Source organism: Argopecten irradians, chromosome 5 (genome assembly GCF_041381155.1).
Source record: "Argopecten irradians isolate NY chromosome 5, Ai_NY, whole genome shotgun sequence".
Lineage (NCBI taxonomy): Eukaryota > Metazoa > Mollusca > Bivalvia > Pectinida > Pectinidae > Argopecten > Argopecten irradians.
In genome coordinates, this window is record NC_091138.1 from 37,941,496 (window position 1) to 37,968,483 (window position 26,988).

A 26,988-nucleotide genomic window follows, 5' to 3' on the forward strand; every position below is an offset into this window, starting at 1 on the left:
GTCCTGTCTCATCTCATTCTATTTCATATGGAGACAATAGCAGTTACAAAAATAAATTACTAAAGATTGTGATTGATCAATGAATTAAAAAAAAATTACATTTCAGCTGATGCCTCAAAAGGGACATTCATTTTTGTTATACTTTGGAGCTAATTTATGTGTTTATACCCATTTACAGACATTCCTTGGCTCCAAGGTAGCCCGACAGTTACAGAGTATGAAGACATGTCGTATGGACAGAAGGAACAGGCTAGCAGAGGATGTGGATTTTACCATAACACAGAGATATGGTAAACTGTGCTCCCCCTTCCAGGCCCTCCAAACAAAAGTAAGTCATGGTAATCTGTGCTCCTCCTTCCAGTCCCTCCAACCAAAGGTAAGTCATGGTAAACTGTGCTCCCCCTTCCAGGCCCTCCAAACAAAAGTAAGTCATGGTAATCTGTGCTCCTCCTTCCAGTCCCTCCAAACAAAGGTAAGTCATGGTAAACTGTGCTCCTCCTTCCAGGCCCTCCAAACAAAGGTAAGTCATGGTAAACTGTGCTCCCCCTTCCAGTCCCTCCAACCCAAAGGTAAGTCATGGTAAACTGTGCTCCTCCTTCCAGTCCCTCCAAACAAAGGTAAGTCATGATAAACTGTGCTCCTCCTTCCAGGCCCTCCAAACAAAGGTAAGTCATGGTAAACTGTGCTCCCCCTTCCAGGCCCTCCAAACAAAGGTAAGTCATGGTAAACTGTGCTCTCCCTTCCAGTCCCTCCAAACAAAGGTAAGTCATGATAAACTGTGCTCCCCCTTCCAGTCCCTCCAAACAAAGGTAAGTCATGATAAACTGTGCTCCTCCTTCCAGTCCCTCCAACCAAAGGTAAGTCATAATAAACTGTGCTCCCCCTTCCAGTCCCTCCAAACAAAGGTAAGTCATAATAAACTGTGCTCCCCCTTCCAGTCCCTCCAACCAAAGGTAAGTCATGGTAAACTGTGCTCCCCCTTCCAGTCCCTCCAAACAAAGGTAAGTCATGATAAACTGTGCTCTCCCTTCCAGTCCCTCCAAACAAAGGTAAGTCATGATAAACTGTGCTCTCCCTTCCAGTCCCTCCAAACAAAGGTAAGTCATAATAAACTGTGCTCTCCCTTCCAGTCCCTCCAACCAAAGGTAAGGTAAGTCATGGTAAACTGTGCTCTCCCTTCCAGTCCCTCCAAACAAAGGTAAGTCATGGTAAACTGTGCTCCCCCTTCCAGTCCCTCCAAACAAAGGTAAGTCATGGTAAACTGTGCTCTCCCTTCCAGTCCCTCCAAACAAAGGTAAGTCATGATAAACTGTGCTCCCCCTTCCAGTCCCTCCAAACAAAGGTAAGTCATGGTAAACTGTGCTCCTCCTTCCAGTCCCTCCAACCAAAGGTAAGTCATGATAAACTGTGCTCCTCCTTCCAGTCCCTCCAAACAAAGGTAAGTCATGATAAACTGTGCTCCCCCTTCCAGTCCCTCCAAACAAAGGTAAGTCATGATAAACTGTGCTCCTCCTTCCAGTCCCTCCAAACAAAGGTAAGTCATGATAAACTGTGCTCCCCCTTCCAGTCCCTCCAAACAAAGGTAAGTCATGATAAACTGTGCTCCCCCTTCCAGTCCCTCCAAACAAAGGTAAGTCATGATAAACTGTGCTCCCCCTTCCAGTCCCTTCAAACAAAGGTAAGTCATGATAAACTGTGCTCCCCCTTCCAGTCCCTCCAAACAAAGGTAAGTCATGATAAACTGTGCTCCCCCTTCCAGTCCCTCCAAACAAAGGTAAGTTATGGTAAACTGTGCTCCTACTTCCAGGCCCTCCAAACAAAGGTAACTCATGATAAACTGTGCTTTCCTTTCAGTCCCTCCAAACAAAGGTAAGTTATGGTAAACTGTGCTCCCCCTTTCAGTCCCTCCAAACAAAGGTAAGTCATGATAAACTGTGCTCTCCCTTTCAGGCCCTCCAAACAAAGGTAAGTCATGATAAACTGTGCCCCTCCTTCCAGTCCCTCCAAACAAAAATAAGTCATGATAAACTGTGCTCCTTCTTCCAGTCCCTCCAAACAAAGATAAGTCATGATAAACTGTGCTCCCCCTTCCAGTCCCTCCAACCAAAGGTAAGTCATGGTAAACTGTGCTCCCCCTTCCAGTCCCTCCAAACAAAGGTAAGTCATGTTAAACTGTGCTCTCCCTCCCAGGCTCTCTAAACAAAGGTAAGTCATGATAAACTGTGCTCCCCCTTCCAGTCCCTCAAAACAAAGGTAAGTTATGGTAAACTGTGCCCCCCTCCCAGGCTCTCTAAACAAAAGTAAGTCATGGTAAACTGTCCCCCCTCCCAGGCCCTCCAAACAAAAGTAAGTCATGGTAAACTGTCCCCCCTCCCAGGCCCTCCAAACAAAAGTAAGTCATGGTAAACTGTCCCCCCTCCCAGGCCCTCCAAACAAAAGTAAGTTATGGTAAACTGTGCCCCCCCTCCCAGGCTCTCTAAACAAAGGTAAGTCATGATAATCTGTGCTCCCCCTTTCAGGCCCTCCAAACAAAAGTAAGTCATGGTAAACTGTCCCCCCTCCCAGGCCCTCCAAACAAAAGTAAGTCATGGTAAACTGTGCCCCCCTCCCAGGCCCTCCAAACAAAAGTAAGTCATGGTAAACTGTGCCCCCCCTTCCAGGCCCTCCAAACAAAGGTAAGTCATGATAAACTGTGCCCCCCCCCTCCAAACAAAGTAGTCATGAAACTGTCCCCCTCCAGGCCTCAAACAAAGGTCATGGTAAACTGTGCCCCCCTCCCAGGCTCCTAAACAAAGGTAAGTTATGGTAAACTGTCCCCCCTCCAGGCCTCAAACAAAGGTAAGTTATGGTAAACTGTGCCCCCTCCCAGGCTCTCTAAACAAAGGTAAGTTATGGTAAACTGTGCCCCCTCCCAGGCTCTCTAAACAAATAATGGTAACTGTGCCCTCCAGCCTCAAACAAGTAAGTATGGTAAACTGTGCCCCCCTCCCAGGCTCTCTAAACAAAGGTAAGTTATGGTAAACTGTGCCCCCTCCCAGGCTCTCTAAACAAAGGTAAGTTATGGTAAACTGTGCCCCCTCCCAGGCTCTCTAAACAAAGGTAAGTTATGGTAAACTGTGCCCCCCTCCCAGGCCCTCCAAACAAAGGTAAGTTATGGTAAACTGTGCCCCCTCCCAGGCTCTCTAAACAAAGGTAATAGGCCATGGGCTAGGAGGGTCCCACATGCACCCCCCCCCAAACCTCCGAACCAATATTTTTCTGAACCCTTATGACCCACTGATCACAAATCAAAATGTTAACATTGCATAAGTTGGGATGAACTTCCGGTTATGACGTCATCAAGATGGCCGCCATCTCGAATTTGACTAAAAATTGAAAAAAAATAGTCATAACATTGACATTTTTCAACCGAAGTAGACAAATGAGGTATCAAAATGACCACAATAGAACAACAAATACATATCAGGACCAAAAAATCCAATATATGTAGTGATTTCTACGCAGGAAATGAAAAAATCTGATTTTAACCTCAAAAATGGAGATTTTTCAGCAATTTTTTTTCATATTTAGCTTGACGCAGCAAAAATGTTTCCCAACAGCAAACTATTATTTCTAATAAGTTTTTTGACCACTTATCAATCAGTTTAAGCAACAAAAACAACAAAAACCAATGTTAACATCGTATAAATTCCGGTTATGACGTCATCAAAATGGCCACCATCTCGAATTTCACTGAAAAATGCAAAATAGTTATAACACTGATATTTTTCAACTGAAGTAGACAAATGAGGTATCAAAATGACCACAATAGAACAACAAATACATATCAGGGCCAAATAATCAATATATGTAGTGATTTGTACGCAAGAAATGAAAAAAATAAGATTTTAAGCTCAAAAATGGTGATTTTTCAGCAAATTTTTCATACTTGGCTTGACGCAGCAAAAATGTTTCCCAACAACAAATTATTACTCGTAATCAGTTATTTAAACTCCTATCAATCAGTAAAAACAACAACAACAACAACAAAAATATACAGGAATGCAAAAAAAATTATTGTTATACCCTCAATTGTGTAGATTAGCAGCGCCTCAAAAATAATTATTATAGCACAACGCCTAATGATAGCGTAACAAATGTAACCTAAGCTAAGCTTGTGTTTCCGTTAATATCATTAACAGTTTCCAAAACGTTTGTGTCTTTGAAAATGAGCAGATTCATTGTTTATTTTCTATGCATAGCATAAGCAAAATGTAGGATGGTTACTACAGTGTCACATATGTCTTTCACTGGTTCTCAATGATAACCATTATCATTGCGCGTGCTTTCTCGCCTCACTGCACTATCCACTGAAGAGACTCGGCATATCTGGTAGCTGGCACATGCAGTCCGAATCAGAGTAATCGAGATATCGGTATCCAATTCGTTGAAAGTCAGAGCGTCGTCTTCGATGTCGATGAGCTGATGTGACACTACATTGCCAGTGTTGTTCTAGCCTGTCTTCTTTTATGACCCATCCATGGCAAGAGTTCATATCAGGAACAACAGGTTCAGAGATGTGGGATCTCTTTCAGATTCTAACATATCGTACATATATGCTGTTTCAGACTTCTCCGGCATGATGGGAATTACACCAGATCCACATTCATTAGTTCTCCTTAGCGCATAGCTCCATAATTCGTATGAAGTACTATTCATCAATCGTGTGGACCCTCGTGCAACCATAAATGGCACAGGTGATATCGAGGTCATTAATGAGGCCATAAATGTTAAATGCTTTTCATTGGTCTGACTTTTCCCACTCCCTTGAAGGTGCTGGTTGTGTCACATCTGGTGTATGCGTAAAGAGAACATTGAAGACTCTCAAGTAAAAAGTTCTCTACAGTGCTTTCCAGACTTGGCAAAGATTGAAACTTCACTGCAGACCTCATCTATGACCTCAAAGAATCCACCTGTGCCACCTATGGTTACTGAGGTTCACAAGAATGAGGAATTGTGCTTCATACGAATTAAGGAGAACCAACCCAACCCTCCGCAGAATGTGGATCTGGTGTCTTTTCCATAATGCCGGGGAAGTCTGGAACATCATATACGATATGTGAATCTAGGTGAAACTAGGTAGGAAAGAGGAAGAGCTCCAACATCCCGGAATCCGATGTTTCTGATGTTATATCATGGACGGTTGACAAGTTAGAACCACGATGGTAACCCGATAATGTAATGTCACATCGGGTCATCGAGGTCGAAGACGACACTCTGGGGAGAAAGCACGCACAACGAAAATGATTATCATTAAGAACTAGTGAAAGAAATATGTGACACTGTAGTAACCATCTTATATTTCCTAACGTTATACACAGGAAGTAAATAATAGATGTGTTCATTCTAAAAGACACAACATGTTTCGAAAAGTGTCATGGTATTTGCAGAATTTTAATTTGATACCCTATAGCTATTAGTTGGCGTTTTGCTGTAATAATTCAGTTTGAGAGGCTACTAGTCTACAATAATTCGAACATGAAAATGAATTATTTTGAAGTCCTACTTAGATATTCAGCCAACTTTAAATTCAAATTTGTTAAGATATAAATCGTCAATAGCCAATGTTATATTCAGGAAATTCCGAGACACCAGGAAACTGTAGTGTCAGTGGTTTGGAAAAAAATAACAATCATATGCCGCATCCGGTGATGTTTTGTAAACCAAATGATGGTATAACAACAATTCTCTTTTGCATTTCTATATATTTTTGTTGTTGTTGTTGTTGTTTTAACTGATTGATAAGAGGTCAAATAACTGCTTACGAATAATAATTTGTTGTTGGGAAACAATATTGCTGCGTCAAGCCAAATATGAAAAAAAATTGCTGAAAAATTACCATTTTTGAGCTTAAAATCGTATTTTTTCATTTCCTGCGTTCAAATCACTACATATATTGGATTATTTGGTCCTGACATGTATTTGTTGTTCTATTGTGGTCATTTTGATACCTCATTTGTCTACTTCAGTCGAAAAATGTCAATGTTCTGACTATTTTTCATTTTTCAGTGAATTTCGATATGGTAGCCATTTTGATGACGTCATAACCGGAATTTTTACGATGTTAACATTGGTTTTTGTTGTTTTCGTTGCTTAAACTGCTTAAACTGATAGATAAGTGGTCAAAAACTTATTAGAAATGATTTTTTTCTGTTGAGAAACATTTTTGCTGCGTCAAGCCAAATATGAAAAATTTGCTAAAAAATCTTCATTTTTGAGCTTAAATTCAGATTTTTTCATTTCCTGCGTAGAAATCACTATATATATTGGTTTTTTTGGTCCTGATATGTATTTGTTGTTCTATTGTGGTCATTTTGATACCTCATTTGTCTACTTCGGTTGAAAAATGTCAATGTTATGACTATTTTTCAATTTTTAGTCAAATTCGAGATGGCGGCCATCTTGATGACGTCATAACCGGAAGTTCATCCCAACTTATGCAATGTTAACATTTTGATTTGTGATCAGTGGGTCATAAGGGTTCAGAAAAATATTGGTTCGGAGGTTTTGGGGGGGGGGGGTGCATGTGGGACCCTCCTAGCCCATGGCCTATAAGTTATGGTAAACTGTGCCCCCTCCCAGGCTCTCTAAACAAAGGTAAGTCATGGTAAACTGTGCCCCTCCCAGGTCTCTAAACAGGTGTCATGGTAATCTGTGCCCCCTCCCAGGCTCTCTAAACAAAGGTAAGTTATGGTAAACTGTGCCCCCTCCCAGGCTCTCTAAACAAAGTAAGTCATGGTAATCTGTGCCCCCTCCCAGGCTCTCTAAACAAAAAGGTAAGTCATGGTAAACTGTGCCCCCCTCCCAGGCTCTCTAAACAAAGGTAAGTCATGGTAACTGTGCCCCCTCCAGGCTCTCTAAACAAAGGTAAGTATGGTAACTGTGCCCCTCCCAGGCTCTAAACAAAGGTAAGTTATGGTAATCTGTGCCCCCTCCCAGGCTCTCTAAACAAAGTAAGTCATGGTAACTGTGCCCCCTCCACTAAACAAAGGTAAGTTATGGTAAACTGTGCCCCCCTCCCAGGCTCTCTAAACAAAGGTAAGTCATGGTAATCTGTGCCCCCCTCCCAGGCTCTCTAAACAAAGGTAAGTCATGGTAAACTGTGCCCCCTCCCAGGCTCTCTAAACAAAGGTAAGTCATGGTAAACTGTGCCCCCCTCCCAGGCTCTCTAAACAAAGGTAAGTTATGGTAAACTGTGCCCCCCTCCCAGGCTCTCTAAACAAAGGTAAGTCATGGTAATCTGTGCCCCCCTCCCAGGCTCTCTAAACAAAGGTATAAGCTCTCAAACAAAGTAAGTCATGGTAAATGGTAAACTGTGCCCCCCTCCCAGGCTCTCTAAACAAAGGTAAGTCATGGTAATCTGTGCCCCCCTCCCAGGCTCTCTAAACAAAGGTAAGTCATGATAAACTGTGCCCCCCTCCCAGGCTCTCTAAACAAAGGTAAGTCATGATAAACTGTGCCCCTTCCCTGGTTCTCTAAACAAAGGTAAGTCATGGTAATCTGTGCCCCCCTCCCAGGCTCTCTAAACAAAGGTAATTTATGGTAAACTGTGCCCCCCTCCCAGGCTCTCTAAACAAAGGTAAGTCATGGTAATCTGTGCCCCCCTCCCAGGCTCTCTAAACAAAGGTAAGTTATGGTAAACTGTGCCCCCCTCCCAGGCTCTCTAAACAAAGGTAAGTCATGGTAACTGTGCCCCCCTCCCAGGCTCTCTAAACAAAGGTAAGTCATGATAACTGTGCCCCCTCCCTCCTAAACAAAGTAAGTTATGGTAACTGTGCCCCCTCCCAGGCTCTCTAAACAAAGGTAAGTCATGGTAAACTGTGCCCCCTCCCAGGCTCTCTAAACAAAGGTAAGTCATGGTATAATCTGTGCCCCCCTCCCAGGCTCTCTAAACAAAGGTAAGACTTGACAAATCTTTCAAGATTTTCCTGATAAAGCTTAAAGTAAATTTCCATTTAAGTGATGACATGACATAATGCTCTCCCTCTTCCAGACCCCCAAGTTCACAGCAAGGAATGACAATTTGAATTTTCCTCCCCTTTTCCCTGAGAGACTGTTGCCTGTTTGACTTTTTGTTCACAGTGAATATTGCAGACCTTATATAAAAGTCCATATTAGCATTTTACTGTTATGATGTTTATCCTCTCTATCTGATGCAAACAAGTAGCTATATTTGATTTGTTAAAGCTGGTATATATAATGTAACAGGGCCAGAGTAATGTGCCGCCAGCTGGGCTTGAACCCACGACCTCTGACTTACTGGTCCACCACTCAACCACTTGAGCTAAAGGGAAATTCACTCTAGCATGAATAGACTGTATAATTTTATCAATATATTAAGTGTTCATTAGTTCATATGTATTGAACATATTATTATCTGTATAAATGTTTTTGATGTCTGTAGGATGTCGTGGATGTAAAGCTACCCAGTATGCCTCTAAGTCAGAGGATGATCAACAAGGGATATACATCGGACAACATGACGGAGGAAATGCTTCGTAACATGGACTTTTCCTATGGGAACCCGGACTCGCCTCCCAGTGGTGACCAGGAGAAAAAGACGACCAGTGTTCCCAAATCAGACAAGATGTCTACACCAGCCAGTCGGAGAGGGCAGTCAAGGCAAATCTCAGCCATCAAAAAACACAATACTGTGGCATAGACAAAAAACAATATTTTGGCATAGGCGCCTACTTTGTCACAAGATGCTAGGCTGTAATTTCCAGTCTCCGTCAGTGAAACCTTACAGAGATAAAAGTGGAGAGTAACTGATCAGTGTGTGCATACTGTTGGATGTGATGGGCTTGAATTGTGGTACAGACAATATGGTGGCAAAGTCAAATGGTGTGTGGTTTTGAATGTCATCAACGACAAATGGTGTCTGATGTCCTCAAAGGCAGATGCATTCTAAAGTTTACGGCTTGCAGAACTGACTCATACACAGGAGAAATATTTATTATAAATGTTATATTTGTTAATGGGGAGAAGTGTTCAGAAGACAAAACTTCAATCTGGTAGTATAAGTCTATGATTTGCACCTTCTTATATGCATTTTGGATTAAATTCAATTACATTTAAAGGGAGACAACCAAAATATTTTGTTCAGAAATACAAGTTACCCGTTAATATTATTTTAAGGGGAGACAATCTCAATATGATATATCTGCAGGAAAGTCTGTCCTGGAGGATTTACTTACTTGAAATTGAGATTCATAGTCCGTCCAGAGGGGGCAAATCTGTGGTCCATATAAGTCTGATCCATTTACATTAAACTCCATCAAATTTTTAAATCCCAGTAATCAGTTTGATCAATATACAAGTTATGTTGGATACAAGTATTGCCCCTCATCTACAATTGTCTTTCACATTCCATATCTAGCTATTGTAATTAAGAAATATTTTGCAAATTCAATATTTCATTAATATAGATATACTGTTCATGTAATACTTTAGTTATCAATTATTGCATATTTAAAGTTAACTATTGTTAGCTGATTTTTACACATGTGATTTATATAACCATGTATACTGTATACAGCTGTAGCTGTGTATCATTGTGTGTAAATGTGAACTTTGTGAAGTTTGAGGCTTTTTATAGTATATATTTATTGCTCTGTTATACCTGCTACTTGTTGGTGATGATAGAGAAATATTTCATTGTTATTTATATCATTTTATAGCTCTTTGTTATAAATTTATTGGTACTAGAAAGCTTATTGTTCATACCAATTTCAGATGGCTCAATCAAATTGTTTTCTAAGATTGAATAAGTTTCATGATCAGTATATGATATATGTTTTAAACTGTTGTTCTGAAGATACCATGAAATAATTGTAATTTTCATTCACCAGCTTTCATCAGTATGTACATTGTACATGTATGTGAATGCACATAAGTTCCCCACCAAATTGCTAGTTTTGAAATCCATATAGGTCAAGTCATTGATTTTAAATGTGAGCCAACTATTGGCTGAATCCATTGCAGCAGAATTACAGAGCAATGGCCAAGTTAGCAACAATCTGCAACGCAGTTGTAATTTATAACTATAACCATTTTGACTTTTTCATGTCCTGTATCAGGTTAAAACCTTTACTTTTTTTTTCGACATTTTCTAATCAGTATTGCTACTAGTCGTTTTATGCATATAACATGTATTTTCTCTGTTGCTGATTGAGTGCACATGTACATGGTACACAAGTATGAACAATAATGGCCATCGAGGCCATTTTCCTGTGGGTATATAGGGATCGTTTATTACACAGGATTGAAATGTCTCTGTCACATTGCCACCTTTTTATATAACTGTAGTAACTGCGATTTTAATTATGGTATAAGAGTACTAAAGGAAACTGTGATAAATATTTTATTGTTATTTTGCTTCAAAGAGGGATCGTCCTCACTCGTATACTAATAAACAAACGATGAAAATTCCTCCTGGTTATCATTGATTTTTATAAATCTAATATAAAACAAAATTATATTAACAGTGTCACAAGATTATTTATCCCAAAAACAACAAACAAGATCAAAAGTAACATCATTTTTGGCTCCAGCAATTTCATCTTGTCACAGAAATCTCATCTCATCACAGCCGACTTTTATACATTTGAAGTTTTGTATTTAGTTATGTTTTAGAATACCTTAAACAAATTATTGGAGCTTGTGTTGCCTGCAGATGGATGTGACTTCAAACCTATGATGGTAATATTGTCATTGGTGACGTCCCCACAGGTCATTTCTTACTTTGGATTGCTTTTCATGTCTCAAGGTCGAAAGTCAAGGTTACTTTAAAATGCCATGCAATGATTTAACCAAAGTTCCATTGGACAGATCCTTAAATTTCTACCAAAAGAGTTTGGATGAGATTGCCTTTTCGAAGGTCAAGGTCACTGTAACTAGAAATACATAAATTTCTTACCCTGCAACAATAATAAGTTGAAGGTGACATACATAATTATACATATGCATGCGTCCACTTTTATGGAATTTATGGTGGTTTTATTTTGCTGAACATCCTATCAGCTGAACCATTCACATTAAAACACTGTAATCAGAGACCTAATAAACTTCAGTTGTTAATAGGATGTTAATTAAGCCTACCTGGTTAAGAATCAGGATGATTAAGAATCAACCAAACGGTCACCAATTGAAAATGTCAGATTCTTGGATACATGGTGAGGGGATATGCATTCTGTTTCCAAAAGTAAAAAAAAGAAGAAAAAAAATGTTTATTCTATTTTTAGCCCACCATCATCAGATGGTGGGCTATTCAAATCGCCTTTTCCGTGGTCCGTCCGTCCGTCCGTCCGTCCGTCCGTCCTTCCGTCCTTCCGTCCGTTAACAATTCTTGTTACCGCTATTTCTCAGAAAGTACTGAAGGAATCTTTCTCAAATTTTACATGTAGGTTCCCCTAGGGGTCTAGTTTTGCATATTGCATTTTGGGACCAATCGATCAACAAAATGGCCGCCAGGCAGCCATCTTGGATTTTGATAGTTAAAGTTTGTTACCGCTATTTCTCAGAAAGTACAGAAGGGATCTCTCTCAAATTTTACATGTAGGTTTCCCTAGGGATCTAGTTGTGCATATTGCATTTTGGGACCAATCGGTCAACAAGATGGCCGACAGGACGCCATCTTGGATTTTGACAATTGAAGTTTGTTACCACTATTTCTCAAAAAGTACTGAAGGGATCTGTCTCAAATTTCATGTGCATGGTCCCTTAGGTCCCTGTTTATGCATATTGCATTTTGGTACCGATCGGTTAACAAGATGGCCGACAGGAAGCCATCTTGGATTTTGACAATGAAGTTTGTTACAGCTATTTCTCAGAAAGTACTGAAGGGATTTCTCTCAAATTTTACATGTAGGTTCCCCTAGGAGTCTTGTTGTGCATATTGCATTTTGGGACCAATCAGTCAACAAGATGGCCGACAGGACGCCATCTTGGATTTTGACAATTGAAGTTTGTTACCACTATTTCTCAGAAAGTACTGAAGGGATCTGTCTCAAATTTCAAGTGCATGGTCCCCTAGGTCCCTGGTTATGTATGTTGCATTTTGGTACCGATCGGTTAACAAGATGGCCAACAGGAAGCCATCTTGGATTTTGACAATGAAGTTTGTTACAGCTATTTCTCAGAAAGTACTGAAGGGATCTGTCTCAAATTGCATGTACAGGTTCCCCTTGGCGTACAGTTGTGCATATCACATTTTCGGACTGATCGATGAACAAGATGGCTGACAGGCCGCCATCTTGGATTTTGATAGTTGAAGCTTATTACCACTATTTCTCAGAAAGTACTGAAGGGATCGCTCTCAAATTTTACATGTAGGTTCCCCTAGGAGTCTTGTTGTGCATATTGCATTTTGGGACCGATCAGTGAACAAGATGGCCGACAGGACTCCATGTTGGATTTTGACAATTGAAGTTTGTTACTGCTATTTCTCATAAAGTACTGAAGGGATCGGTCTCAAATTGCATTTGCAGGTTCCCCTAGAGGTCTAGTTGTGCATATTGTATTTTGGGACCGATTGATGAACAAGATGGCTGATAGGCCGCCATCTTGGATTTTGATAGTTGAAACTTGTTACCACTTTTGCTCAGAAAGTACTGAAGTGATCTGTCTCAAATTTTATATGTAAGTTCCCCTAGGACCTTATTTGTGCCTATTGCATTTTCAGCTGATCAGTCAAAAAGATGGCCGACAGGTAGCAATCTTGGAATTTGATAATAAAGTTTGTTTCTCAGAAAGTACTTGAAGGATCCTCCTCAAATTTCATATGTAGTAATATGTACAGCTGTACGAAAAGTTTGAATAGCAGAGAAAAGATCCCTCTTTTGTTTGTCAGACATAGATCATTCTTTGGTGGGCGCCAAGATCCCTCTGGGATCTCTTGTATTTTTTTTTTCTTTTATTTTCACCTATTGGTCAATGTCTTTTAATCAATGATCCAAATAAACTCTGAATACTATTGGTTTCTTGATGAAAATTTATGCTATCACAATAGAGACTCAAATATCAATTCAACTCCCAGTCTATGGTATACATATAAATACAAGAGGCCCATGGGCCTTAACGGTCACCTGAGTTCGTTTAAAATGAAACAAAGACATATAAACACTTATATACTGGCCCTTAAAGTTGGTCAGTGATATTATAGATTTAACTTTTTAATTTATGAAGAGTATTTGCTTCCATCCAACCTGTGAACTCGGAAGATTTTTCTAAATTTTAAGTTATTCTGACCCTGTTTGGCCCCACCCCTCTGATCCCCCAGGTCAGCGAGGACTGATATGCATGCTAAAATACTATATCTTAGGCTAATAATTCTAATCAAGTTTGACTTATTTCCTATGAAAATGAGCAAATAATGTTCATGTGTTTTTCATATATAAACTAAAGTAAACTTGACCCCCTCCCCCAGGGGAAACGCAAGACCCCAGGGTCATATAATTCACAATTTTCATAAAACACCTAAAGACCTTTCAATCTACAAAGAGTATTTGATTCTACCATTTCCAGAATTTAAGAAGAAGATTTTTGAAGTTTTAGCCTATTTGCCCCTTTTGGCCCTGCCCCTCTGTCCCCAGTGGGTCAGCGAAGACTAATATGGATATGATTTTAAAATGCTTGCGAGACCCAAGGGTCATATAATTCACAATTTTTGTAAAGGACTTAAGGACTTTCCATCTATGAACAGTATATGATTCTACCATTTCCAGAATTTCAAAAGATTTTTGAAGTTTTAGCCTATTTGACCCCGCCCCTAAGGCCCCCTTGGGGTCAGTCATGGAAAATTTGTTAATAGGATTCAATTGCCATTTGATACTAATAATTCTGACAATATTTGATTCATTATTTCATATTACAAATGACCAAATAATGCTCAAAATGTGTTTTCCCTATATAAACTATAGTAAACTTAACCCCCTCCCCAAGGGGAAATGAGACCCCAAGGTCATATAATTCACAATTTTTATAAAGCGCCTTGAGTTTTCTATCTATGAAGAGTATTTGTTTCCATCACATCTGTGAGTGGAGAAGAAGATTTTTGAAGATTTAAAAGTCGAAAATGAAAATTGTTTACGGACATACAACGCACGTCGGAAGACGACGGACAAAAGGCGATTAGAATTGGTCACTTAAGACTTGACCTAAGAAGTAAGACAACAAAAGACAAAAATGCTAGATTGAATCGGAAATAATTTATTAGCAGAGATTATTACACAAGCTTGTAGTACAGGTGTTTGCAGCTTAAATCATTACAGTTTGTAATTTACCATAAAACATGATCAGTTTCCACTGTTGCCACAGATAGGAATCAACAGTGATTTTTTGTTCTTACAGAATCAGGGTATCAACTTAAAGAAAAAGTTGGAAATGGTAAAATTATTATAGAATTATGAAGTGCATGATTTATAACAAACCAAGGTGACATTATATCTAATACTAAAGGGAGATAATGATAACAAACCAAAGATAATGGGGCCACATGATACCTAACAAAGGGGGATAACTTTAACAAAATATGTAAAGTGACAAGATATATAGGGTACCTAACATTAAAGGGGGATACTTTCAACAAACTCGGTGAGTAACCTATGATAAAGGGAGATAATGACTGAAGACCATGGTGACAAAGTTAAAAGGGAAAGCAGTCGTGCTTGAATGAGGATTTAACAGATGAAGCATGCAATATGTTAAATCATCTTGAATTACAAAATATCAACAAAAACAATTAATAAATTTTAGGGACGGATTCAAGGATGTATAAGTTGGGAAGGGGGGATAATTAAGGGAGTGTTGTAAAATATAATACTTCAGTGCATATACAAATGAATACGATACAGTTTGATAAAAGCAATACAATTTGTTACAATTATTAACATCTAGAAATCAACAATCATGTGAATTTATTTCACCCACCATAATTAATATTAATGCTCCCTCTGGTGTACACGACAACCACTCAAAGTTTATTCTTTCTCGACAATGTACTGTTGAGGAATAACAAATATCTCCCAGGCACATAGAACATGTATCAGTACCCCACAGTATAGTGTCAGTAGTAACAACAGTTCACATGAGACAGACGTTAAGAGTTAACAAATTCAGGGCCTTCTATGGGAGTTAATTCATTAGGATGCAGATCAACAGTAATATTCTTATCAGATTTGACTTTGTGTACAAATTGAAACCAAATTTAGGCACTTTTTTTTAAAGTACACTAGGGCCAGTATTGGTCCCCAGAGCTGGAATTAGCCCATATATAACTCATCCCTCTTGAACAACACAAATTCTAGTAAAGCACCTTCAGTTTGAGCCATATAATTATATATCACATCCTTTGAGAGCAGTCTTCACACTTGGCAGACAGCTTTCAGGCACAGTCCTATACATTAGAATAAAGTGATTGTAAAAACTATTTCCTATTTTCTTAACATTTTTCATATTTAAATTGATTTTAAGGTTATTTTGTGATATTATAAGCAATGTGAAACACTGGATACAGGTCTCATTTTTCAAAAAAGACATGGACTGTATGACTGTTGGACAAAGGATCCCATGACCTTCGAACAAAGATCTGACCTCAAAGGATGTAAATTTCCTACAAAAAACAACATGGATACATATTGCTAAAACAATAACTAGTTTCTATCAATATCAACAAGTTATAGATTGTAAAATATGTGCAAAAGTTACACAAGAAAAAATATCACAGAACAGCTATTTCATAAAAATACAAATTACTCTAAACATTTCAAACGATTAAAACAAGACTATGTGTGGAATGCCTTAGTTAAATCACAAACTTGATCTAAAATATTTATTTCTAGTACAATAAGAACTAACATTTTATGGAGGAAATTAACATTTCTTTATTTTTTCCTATAAAAGATTAAAATTTCAAATAATTTTTTTCCACTTAGAATTTATTTATTGCTGTAAGTCAGAGTAACAAGACATCTCTCATCACTTTTTCAGTGTACACGCTTACTTATCTTAGGGCCATTCAACAGATACAATAACAACATAAATGTTCTGTCTATGGACACTAGGATGTTAGATGTCTCATGACAATTGGACACTAGTGTGTCTCATGACAAATGGATGCTTGTGTGTCTCATGACAATTGAACACTAGTGTGTCTCATGACAATTGGATGCTTGTGTGTCTCATGACAATTGGACACTAGTGTGTCTCATGACAAATGGATGCTTGTGTGTCTCATGACAATTGAACACTAGTGTGTCTCATTACAATTGGATGCTTGTGTGTCTCATGACAATTGAACACTAGTGTGTCTTATGACAATTGGATGCTTGTGTGTCTCATGAAAAATTAAACACTAGTGTGTCTCATAACAATTGGACATTAGTGTGTCACATGACAATTGAACACTAATGTGTCTCATGACAATTAGACACTAGTGTGGACACTAGTGTATCTCATGACAATTAGACACTAGTGTATCCCATGACAATTAGACACTAGTGTATCCCATGACAATTGGACATTAGTTATCCCATGACAATTGGACACTAGTTATCTCATGACAATTGGACACTAGTGTATCTCATGACAATTGGACACTAGTGTATCTCATGACAATTGGACACAAGTATAAAAACTGGACACAGTGTGTATCATGATAACTAGACTCTAATTCCAGGGTGTCACATTACCACTGGACACTAGTGTGACTCACGAAAGCTGGACATGTCAAGTGCGTCTCACAAAAACTGCACACTAGTGTGCCACATGACAAATGGACACTAAAGATTTCAATATCAGGACATTAAAATAAGTTTTATCACCATGACTGGACGGTATCAATCGGTCACTGGACAACACACCCAGGACCTGAAGTAACACAGATCTGCTTTATTTATAACAATTAGTGACTGGCATGTGTCAATACTGTTCTAGGGTGAGAGGGGTAATATAACAAAGCACAGAAGTCAACAGGTAACATGATAATAGCATATATAGACATTGCACATACAGAAAATGGGTGCATTCACTCTTATATAAAATATGTAATCACAATACACCTTAATAAAAACAAATTATAATAAACAGGCTACAAAGTAAGAGAGCTCCTAAATCACTTTTACAGATACCAATAATAATAGAAAGTAATATATCCAAAATATAAAGGCTTTCGGAAAAAAGAGCTTGCTTCATAAAAAGAATTTTTCGTTGATGATTTTTCCTCACTGGCAAGAAACGAAAAGACCAGATTTGTAACATAATAATGCCGGTGTAAAAAAGTCTAAAATCTAGGTTTTCTATACAGCGTGGGTAAAAATTTCAAAATAATGAACTTTAAAAGTCCTGGAGGTATTTAGTTAGAAAGTTTGGAATAAGTTCATGACCACACGATGATACAAAAAAATAAATAGTTGCAACATCTACATAATGTCCTATATGTAAGCGATATATTGCATCAACGTTTAGTTGTTGTTGCCTGTGGTGGGCACCTCTATATGTTGTTCACCCTCAACGTGACGCGGGGATTCCTCCGGGACAGGCGTGGTGTGGGATGACTCCGGTGGAGCTGGTGACCCTTGTTTGGACGGTCCTCCACGTGCAGACACTGGTCTATTTGATACACGTCCTGATGTGGGACGTGGAGACTGGAGATGTCTAGCGGATGTTGGGCGGGCGACACGGGTTGGAGATACTGTCTGTGTTACAGTACGCTGACCACCAGTCTGGTTAATTGGGGGCGGAGTCTGATGCATCTGGGGATGTAGTGTGTATGGGTCCTGTAACAGAAAGAGAACTTTAGTTACAAGAAATAAATTATATGGGTGTGAATCTTTAGTTAAAAAATTTTGGGCTTGAAATCCATAATATCATTTCACATTGAATAATTTTCAGGATTTATCTCCATTGATTTGTAAGAGATCACTTGCCATGTAACATATCTTGGTTCTTGTTAAAAATATATGTGCTTCAAAGATAAAAAAGATAGTGAATAGTTCTGTATGAGAGGTTGTCTGGATTATCTCCCTTTATCTGTTAGCCATAACTTGCTCAGGACATTTTTACTTTCTCAGACATATTTTTGGTCAATCTGTATGAGATATTTTTCTGGATTATCTCCCTTGACTTGTACTTTGACACTTACTGGACGCCCCTGCTGTTGTGTGAATTTGGCCTCCAGCTTCTCCATGCGTCCCTTGTAGATGTGACCATCTGCTCCCTGGACATTTACCTCCTCCCTACAACACAGACACAGTAAAACCACTACATCTCAAACAGAGATAAAAAGATGAAATAGCCCATAATGGTAAAGGTTTGATATTACCATTGATTACATCAGTATAACCACTACATCTCAGAGATAAAAAGATGAAATAGCCGATAATGATAAAGGTTTAATATTACCATTGATTACATTAGCTATAATCATCTTCTTAACAGTATATGTATATCTTTTCAAAAATTGATTCCTATGTTGAACAGGTTAAAGCATTGAGGACAGGTGCACAAAAATTACATACTTGTACAATGGGTAGACAGCCTCTTCTTCCTCTCGGAACAAATGGCTGAAATATAAAAAAAGAATGTCAAATAAATAGTAATTACATCATATTTTATCAAATATAAATTATCAATAATGGAATCCAACCATCCATATCAAAGGCAATGGTGTTGCTATTCAGATGATCACACTTTTCCAAATTCACTGCTAAAAATTAAAACACATGGCTTGTGTAAACCATTAAATATCAAGACAAGGCCATTGAGAAATCTTAAATAAGTTTGTTCAATGGTTGGGAGTAACCAGAGTAAATGCTTGACTTGTCAGTGTGCAGAACATAGACCAGTCAACACTTACAAGAGGGCTGATATACCTCTGTCCACCAAATTCACAAATGTTTGATCATTTTTCATACATACTTAATTAAAGATTTTGCGAAACTTTTCAATAATGCCACCCGCCATTATCCAGGAAATGTGCATCAATGTGGTAACACAACATAAAATGACATAACACTATTTCATACAGTATTATCGAACATGAAAGTGTTTCCCTCAATCTCAAGTTACATTGATTAATCTATTCTCTAACAACCACGATATCGTTCTGGGAAGCATGTGATAATTATGTGTCTGTGATACATTAGATTTGAGGAGGGTTTGAGGAGGAAGAGGATCTGGACTTCTCTCTTCCTGAGGAGAGGAACAAGTTTGACTTACCTGAGATGGGAGAGACGGGTAATACGTTTGTGTGGGAAGGTTGTTGTATGGTTGCCTCCACAAGCCCTCTGGGTGGCGTAGTAGTCTGCTATCTCTGGGTTAGCGAAGCTGTAAATGTACAGTTAACAATTACAACCGTAATCAACACTAAAGACAACAGATATCACAAACTTGTTAGTCAAAGTTAATAGATCTAAATTATAGCAGAACATACAGTTTCATTTCAGGAAGATTATATAAAGATATCAAGTTAATTCAACAATTACTGTTATTAATAGGATAAGAAAACATCAGATCAGTTATAACCCAATATCCACAGGATTTTAGATTTTTGTTAATGAAGCATTAAAATGATATTCCTCCTGGCCATGTGCTTTAGATGAACCAGTTTTCACGATGACAACAGTTATCAGAATACCCATACCACTGGTTACATACATACAATAGTAAAGTGCTGAAAATACAACTTGTGTCAGGTATACCATGCACATGCATTGGTGTAACGAGATATATCATGAACAGGTGTGACAGGTGAATGTGCGACACATGCAATAGACAGGAATATATGGTACAGGTGAGGATTAGATGAGATCAACTTTATTGATGACAAACTGATGCATGATTTAAAGACAATGAAAGATAGATTTTATTTTCTATTTTGTGTGTATTTTGGGAGGCAATGTCTCACTAATACATGGGAAGAAGAATGTAATAACTGACATATCAGTTCATGTTATCCCATGTGAGTGGCCTTGACCTTTATACAATGACCTAACTGCATGGTCTCTATCTGATCTGACTTGTTTCTGAATGTTAGCTGCATGTGACCCTGTCATTGTGACCTGATTGGTTTTGACCTTGTCATTGTGACCTGATTGTATTGACCTTGTCATTGTGACCTGATTGTATTGACCTTGTCATTGTGACCTAATTGTTTTGACCTTGTCATTGTGACCTGATTTGTTTTGACCTTGTCATTATGACTATTGTGACCTCATTTGTTTTGATGACCTTGTCATTGTGACCTAATTGTTTTGACCTTGTGACCTGATTGTGACCTGTTGATTGGTTTTGACCTTGTTATTATGACCTGATTGGTTTTGACCTTGTCATTGTGACCTGATTGGTTTTGACCTTGTCATTGTGACCTGATTGGTTTTGACCTTGTCATTGTGACCTGAATGGTTACTATAGTTACTATTATATGAACCTGTGTGACCTTGACACAGTGACCAAATTTGTACTGTGACATTATCTTTATAGGTGACCTACTGTTTAAATGAGAATTAACATACCAGGTACATAAATGTATAGTGCTGGTGTTTATATTGAACACACAGTGATTATAAATAGCATTAAACAATTGAAGCAAGTGACTTTGCTTGACCTTGACCTTTGACATATCATTATTGTATTTGTGTTGTATATAATATGTTGCCACTCTGCTGAAGTTTAACTCCCATGCAAACTTACGCCTCACGCTGTTTCTTGAAAGTATCAATATCTTGGCCAAAATGAACGAAAAAGGCTCGCAAGTCTGATTTACGAATTCTCACAAGCTCCTTTTCAGCAAGAGCTCTTTCAAAGTTGATGTTGTTTTTACCAAGAGGACCGCTTCAAAGGTGGTGAAAGAAAGAAATGAAAAGAAAGAAGAGGTGAAAGGATAAAGAAAGTGAGTCAACAGAGTATATTGGTTACGCTGCGTGACAATTCAGCACCCTTGGAATAATCAACTTAACTAAGGTCATAAATGTCCTGTACAAGTTACTGCATATCTGATTCTTCAACAGATACAGTGAATTCCAACCATCACCAACTTATCTAAGAGAAAGAAATCCACTGTATCGACTGAAAATATTATTTTCTTATATCAATAACCTCAAATATCTTCGTCACAGCGAAGAACATTTTTCTTGGATAAAAGGTTTTTTTTCCAGTTGAAATGATTTTACCATGGATAGTCAGATATGCAATGCTAGTTTCTGATAGCTGAGTTGCTCTTTGATTAAGTTATTAAGTAGGGTATTACAGATTGATACTGCTTGTACCTGTGTGTGGCTTCTGTAGCTAAGTAATAAACTCGACCTACAGGACTGTGTACATACAGAGCAACTCAGCTGTCAGCGACACTAATAACTCATGCAAATATCAAACCAAATCATGAAAGGCTGCTATTGATTTTGTGACCTGTACTAAATCATAGCTGGAAACATTGACACCAAGGGTCAACGAAAGAAAGCATACATTTCTAGACAGGGAGTTCTAATAAACTTAAAAGTAAACGAACAATTTTATCATAAAAAATGAACATGTGGATATGCATAGCACAAAATAAACTGGTGGAGGTATCTTTTAAAGTAAGAAATAGACAGATGGATGTACATTTTAAAGTACAAAATAGATAGGTGGATGTACATTTTATTGTAAGAAATGGACAGTTGGTTGGACATTTATGATACAAAATGGTCAGGTGGACATACATTTTTAAGATAGAAATGAACCAGTGGATAAACATTTTTATGATACAAAATAGAAAAGTAAACATACATTTTATGGTATGAAAAAGACAGGTGGACATACATTTCATATGCAAAACAGACAGGTAGATGTACATTTCATGGTATGAAACAGACAAGTAGTCAGACATTTAAATATGAAATAGACTGGTAGTCATGCATTTATTAACTTTGTACAAAATGGACAAGTGGGGTAGATGTACATTTGTACATACAGAATAGAAAGAAAATTATAGAAATGTATGCAATAGACATGAGGACCTGTATTTCATTTTATAGAATGATCAAATAGAAACGGCAACATTAATTTTATTTATGAATATTATTCAAACATAACTCTTTTAAAAAGTGACACAGAGAATAAAAAAGTGACACCTTTAATTGATAAATAGAATATTTGAATTTCAAAGTTGGCCAGACATTCACCAAACAAAGAGTGCCATTAGTGAATGGAATTAGTTTCAGTTTTTGTTTGCTGTGTACATAGCTAGGAGTTGTACAAGGTAGACGGCCAACAGTCCTTACAATGATCTCCACCAGTGTAAGTGATTTCTCCACCAAACCAGGCTAATGATTTAGGACGCTTAGAAAGCCAATCTAGACTCTGCTAACAAGTTGTCGCCATGTCAATATTGACAACAAATATGATTTACACTCATATCAAAGGACCTGAGGAATGTTCCGACCAAACATTATGGCTCTGTAGCAATATTTAGGGAACAATTCATCATAACACATCGCGATATTGACCCAGGGTCGAGTAAATGTCTCGAAATTGTCCTCAGAAAGTAAGGGTCGACAGCTGTATGTAGGAGATGATTGAAGAGTTGTTAGGAGAGGTAGGGATGTTTGTTGATAAAAGGGATATGTACCGGGTATTTGTGTTAAGGGGTGATTTAAAGAGACTAAGAGATCCGATATGATAGTATAGAGTGATATACAAAGAAACAGAAAGTGGCTTTTAGTGGCCAGGGACACTATCACATGATTCAATAGGGAAAGTGATGGCAAAGTTTGCATGAACTTTTTAGCGAAGGGATTAGGTAATGTAATACATATATACCCAAATAGGTGCTTGTAGCACTGCATTTTGCAAAAACTGAACATTACTGAGCTCTAGTGTGGCACGACAGCGAGGTCCCGCTGTGGGACATCACAATCAAAGAAGGTGTCTGTGGGGTGTTACACTCCAAAAACGGGCTGTGCGGCATGGAACACCAAACAGGGGGTTATGGGAGGGGATCATAGGTTAGACATTCAAGGGAGCTGACTTTGGGTTGTCACACTCCAAAAAAGGGCTGTGCAACATGGTACTCCAACAAGGGGGTTTATGAGAGGGGTGATGTACTCCAACAAGGGGGTTTATGAGAGGGGTGATGTACTCCAGGGTGTGGGGTAATACACAGAGTAAAAGTATGTTAGTTGTTATAGAGATATAGAGTAGTTAGTATGATATACATGGGGAGTACAGGAGTTCATTCCAAGCTAGAACGTCTAGTACAATTACCGAGCACTGGGCTTGTCTATGCCGGCATACATTCTGTTTATAAATAACAATAGTGTAAATATAGCCAGACATCGACGTATAGGTGGACAACAACGTACAGCGAGGAAAGAAAGCAACACAATAAACAATAAACAACATCGTTAAATTAAAAGAAATCAAAATTCTAACACAGCAAAATATTACAAAGCGCTATTACAATAGATATATAATATATTAACATTTCAGTTGACCGATGAAATTAATATGAATTCCTAATTTTTATATTCTGAGCATTGGATCATTAACAAGTCAACGTAATCTATTACAAAACAAACACTATCTATAAGAGAGTCATTTCTATTTATAATTCATACTACATACATCATTTTTCTGACGTGACCTGAAGAGTTCCTCATACAAAGTAAAGACGTTCTCTCACAAAACGACATTAAGGTTTATGTTTATACAGATTAGCAGGAACAAGATGTCGATACACAGATCAGTATATATACTTAAAGGTAGGGAGAGAAGCTGCTTTGGTTACTATGGGAGAAAACAAGGAAGATCTTTACCCAGAATTCTACAGGATACAAATATATTCCTTCTTGGTTGAAAGCAAATGGAAAGAATCTTAGGTTATTGTTAATTATTTTCTATTATACAGAGTATAAGTCTTACCTCTTGGCATGCTGACGGATCTGGTCCAGCTCAAACGTTGTGTAGGGTCGTGGGGACCGCGTGGGGGCCAGACCATTGTGTGTTGGTAGAGAAGGCACAGGCCTAAAACAAGTATTACATTTTATTTCAAAAAATGTTTTTTGTAGATCAAGCATTCATCACTATAGTATAAAGTAATTATAAGTTATTTTATCCAAAATCAGATTAATCTACATACATCAATGTTTTTTTGTTTTTTTTTTTTCAAAATGAGGTTACAAACAAAGAGAATCAAGAATATGGAGAATGCTTGTTGCCAGCAGACATGACCATAGTTCTAAATGTCTAGATAAAAAGGGGAGGGGACTTTTTGCCGAGTCAGGACTTATTACAAGTAGAATACGGTACCTTCCACCACATCCTTTCCAAACCTTTTTGCTCTTTGCTCATGCTGTCTTTTACTATATTATAACTCTCCTCATGAATTTTTTAATTTAATGTGAATCAATTTTTTTTCACTGACTCCATATATTTTACAAAACTGAATTAAAATATAGATAAGATCATTATACAGTATCCTCTCTTCACAGTGTGGAGTTGTTTTTTTTATTCTGAACGTTAGGTAATAAACTTCCTATATTGTTCCATTATTTCCCCTGTGTTTCCAAATTATACCATAAATCTGTTTTTCTCTATAAATTATTTCTGTCAATTATCTATGTTTTATCTACATAGCCTATGCATTATGTAATGCGTCAGTTCTGATTGGACAGAAGCTACGAATGGTTAGCTTACCCAGTAGGCATCAGATCCACAGGTCTGTCACATGATATGCAGTGGAATTTCTGAATCAATTGCCTGTTGAAAAGAAATATAGTGAATCAAAGGTCTAAATCAACTGTTTGTTAAAATAAATAGTCATATATTCATCAAAGTCTCGAGAGCTGCACACTCCAAATGTGGTGAGGATCGGGGGCCGCTGATCAAGGCCAATCACTATACCACCATGGTATTATTGCAATTTAATTCTCAGGACAAGTGATTCATTGCCGGACAAGTCAAAAGAATAAATGACATTTAAATAACATAACAGAATTAAATGGTATTCAATAAAATTCTTCATGCTTGAAAGAGCTCGAATTAGATTTCATTTTTTAAGGTAAGATTATACAGATAAGATCCTAAAGCATTCACAAGGATTTACAAAGGCTGTATAGTACTACAGTATATAAATCAGATAAAGTCAATAACATAAATATGGAAATAAACGGCCAAAGTTTGAGCTCCCTATATTATTTCTACCAACTCCTTTTTTCTTTATAATGATTTGCATGAAATTTATTGCCTATGTTACATTAAATATACCAATCTTGACTAGTTTGGTAAGGGCCTTTAGATAAAGATAATTATATATGGTACCCTAAAAAGTGCTACAGAAATATTGTAAAAGAATTCATAACGGAGGGAGTGTTCAAATTGGAATTTGTGGAAGAACAGATAGGATAAAGCAACAGTGGGAGCAAGCACTGATGGGGCCTGAGGGCAATTCAGAGGACAATTGGGGACTAGAAAGTATGGGGACATTTGGGGCAAAAAACTAGTGGGGTCAGGCGACATTTGGGGCAAGAAGAGATGGGACCAGGGGACATTTAGAGGCATAAGAACTAATAAGATCAAGGGAAGCTGGAAGGCAAAAATAAACTAGATTAATTAGATAAGGTCACAAGTGTCAGAATTAGTGAAATGTGAGGAAATAAGGCTCTTTAGTTATATTGATGAAATCTGAAAGTCTACGATACTCACTTCCTAATACCAGCAGCATCATCCTCGCCCCACTCTGTCGACACCTGTGTACGTTTGAGCTTGTCGTTGAGGGCCTTCAATCGACTCTCCAGCCATTCCTTCAGTGGGTCTAACTCCAGACGGTCAAGTTTACCATCGATGTCCTCATTCAGTTTACAACAGGTAGTGTTAAAGTTGTCTTCCTATAAATACAACACCTACTGGTCAGTGGTCAAATAGTCAAGCACAATTATATCGTAACAGACATTTCTAAATGGTCAAACACAATTATATCTGGACAAACATTAGTTTTCAAATCAGTTTACAATCAACATCCATCATAGCATTAAGGGTATCTAATGCCTGCTGATAACCTTTAACTGATAAGGGGCGAATAACTCTGGCTAATGAAAGCTATTAACTTTGGTCCGGAGATAAGCCGGACATTTACACCACACAGGTAAACCTGTAACTGGTGCTGTTTCACCTGTACATGATCTGTTGATATTTCCTGGAGTACTTACGTATCCGGAGAGTTTCTCCAGGATTTCCTTGATCATCTTATTGATATCATTAGTTGTGGAGTCAAACAGGCTGTGGTTGACTTTGTTGTCAAGGGAACGCTTGTCTGCTTTCTGTAACCAAAACAGGTATCAATAGTCAATATATATTCAATACAAATACAATACTCAACTGATTTGTAAGAACGTCTTTGCTGAATATGAAACGAAGCCTCAAACAAAGATTAAAATATTGAAACAAAGGCTTGAATGAAGATTTGGTTAATTGAAACGAATAGTCTAATGAACAAATATATTTGAAAGGAAGGCTGAAAAGAAGAAGAGATTATAAAAAGAAAGCTTGAATTGATAAAAGGTTATTGAAATCAAGTCTTCAATGAAGAAGTTGTTGAAACAAGAGAGTAGATTATTGAAATAAGGATGAAATAAAGAATAAATCATTAAAATAAAGTCTGGATACTGAGTACTCACCACATCAACTTCCATCTGTACATACTCCTTGTCGGCCTTGATATCATTGAGTCTGTCACAGTAAGCCAGCAGATCCTGGTAATTATTGGATAAACATCTAATTAGAAAATTACTACAATTATATTTGAGTGTAAATTATTATCAAAAATGAGGTGTAGCTATACAAGAAAACAGAATTTAAATTAAAAATCTCTGGATTGTTTTGGTTGCTGGTTAATTAGGCCTTACATCCTAATTAAATCCAGTGTCATTTAAGGACAGCCTCTCCTGTATGCAGCTAGTTGCATTCGTCAATATCTGT

At 37.9% G+C, this 26,988-nt stretch overlaps 2 protein-coding genes across 8 annotated transcripts in view; one reads left to right on the forward strand and one right to left on the reverse strand.

Moving 5' to 3' along the window:
* The window catches only part of LOC138323759 (cilia- and flagella-associated protein 337-like), a 70,174-nt gene extending 59,704 nt beyond the window's left edge, over window positions 1–10,470 (forward strand). For all 7 annotated transcript variants that reach the window (XM_069268585.1, XM_069268584.1, XM_069268583.1 and 4 more), the window contains 2 exons: window positions 179–328; window positions 8,444–10,470. In XM_069268585.1, the coding sequence (XP_069124686.1) occupies window positions 179–328; window positions 8,444–8,701 (408 nt within the window). In that variant the 3' untranslated portion in view covers window positions 8,702–10,470. The remainder of the gene's footprint in view (window positions 1–178; window positions 329–8,443) is intronic.
* A 3,761-nt stretch (window positions 10,471–14,231) lies between these two features.
* Window positions 14,232–26,988, reverse strand: part of LOC138323761 (uncharacterized protein C16orf96 homolog) — a 35,031-nt gene continuing 22,274 nt past the window's right edge. Inside the window, 10 exon segments of the mRNA XM_069268590.1 lie at window positions 14,232–17,813; window positions 18,179–18,272; window positions 18,555–18,599; window positions 19,255–19,362; window positions 20,728–20,868; window positions 23,935–24,036; window positions 24,709–24,771; window positions 25,717–25,898; window positions 26,220–26,330; window positions 26,688–26,762. Coding sequence (XP_069124691.1) covers window positions 17,499–17,813; window positions 18,179–18,272; window positions 18,555–18,599; window positions 19,255–19,362; window positions 20,728–20,868; window positions 23,935–24,036; window positions 24,709–24,771; window positions 25,717–25,898; window positions 26,220–26,330; window positions 26,688–26,762 — 1,236 coding nt within the window. The 3' untranslated portion in view covers window positions 14,232–17,498.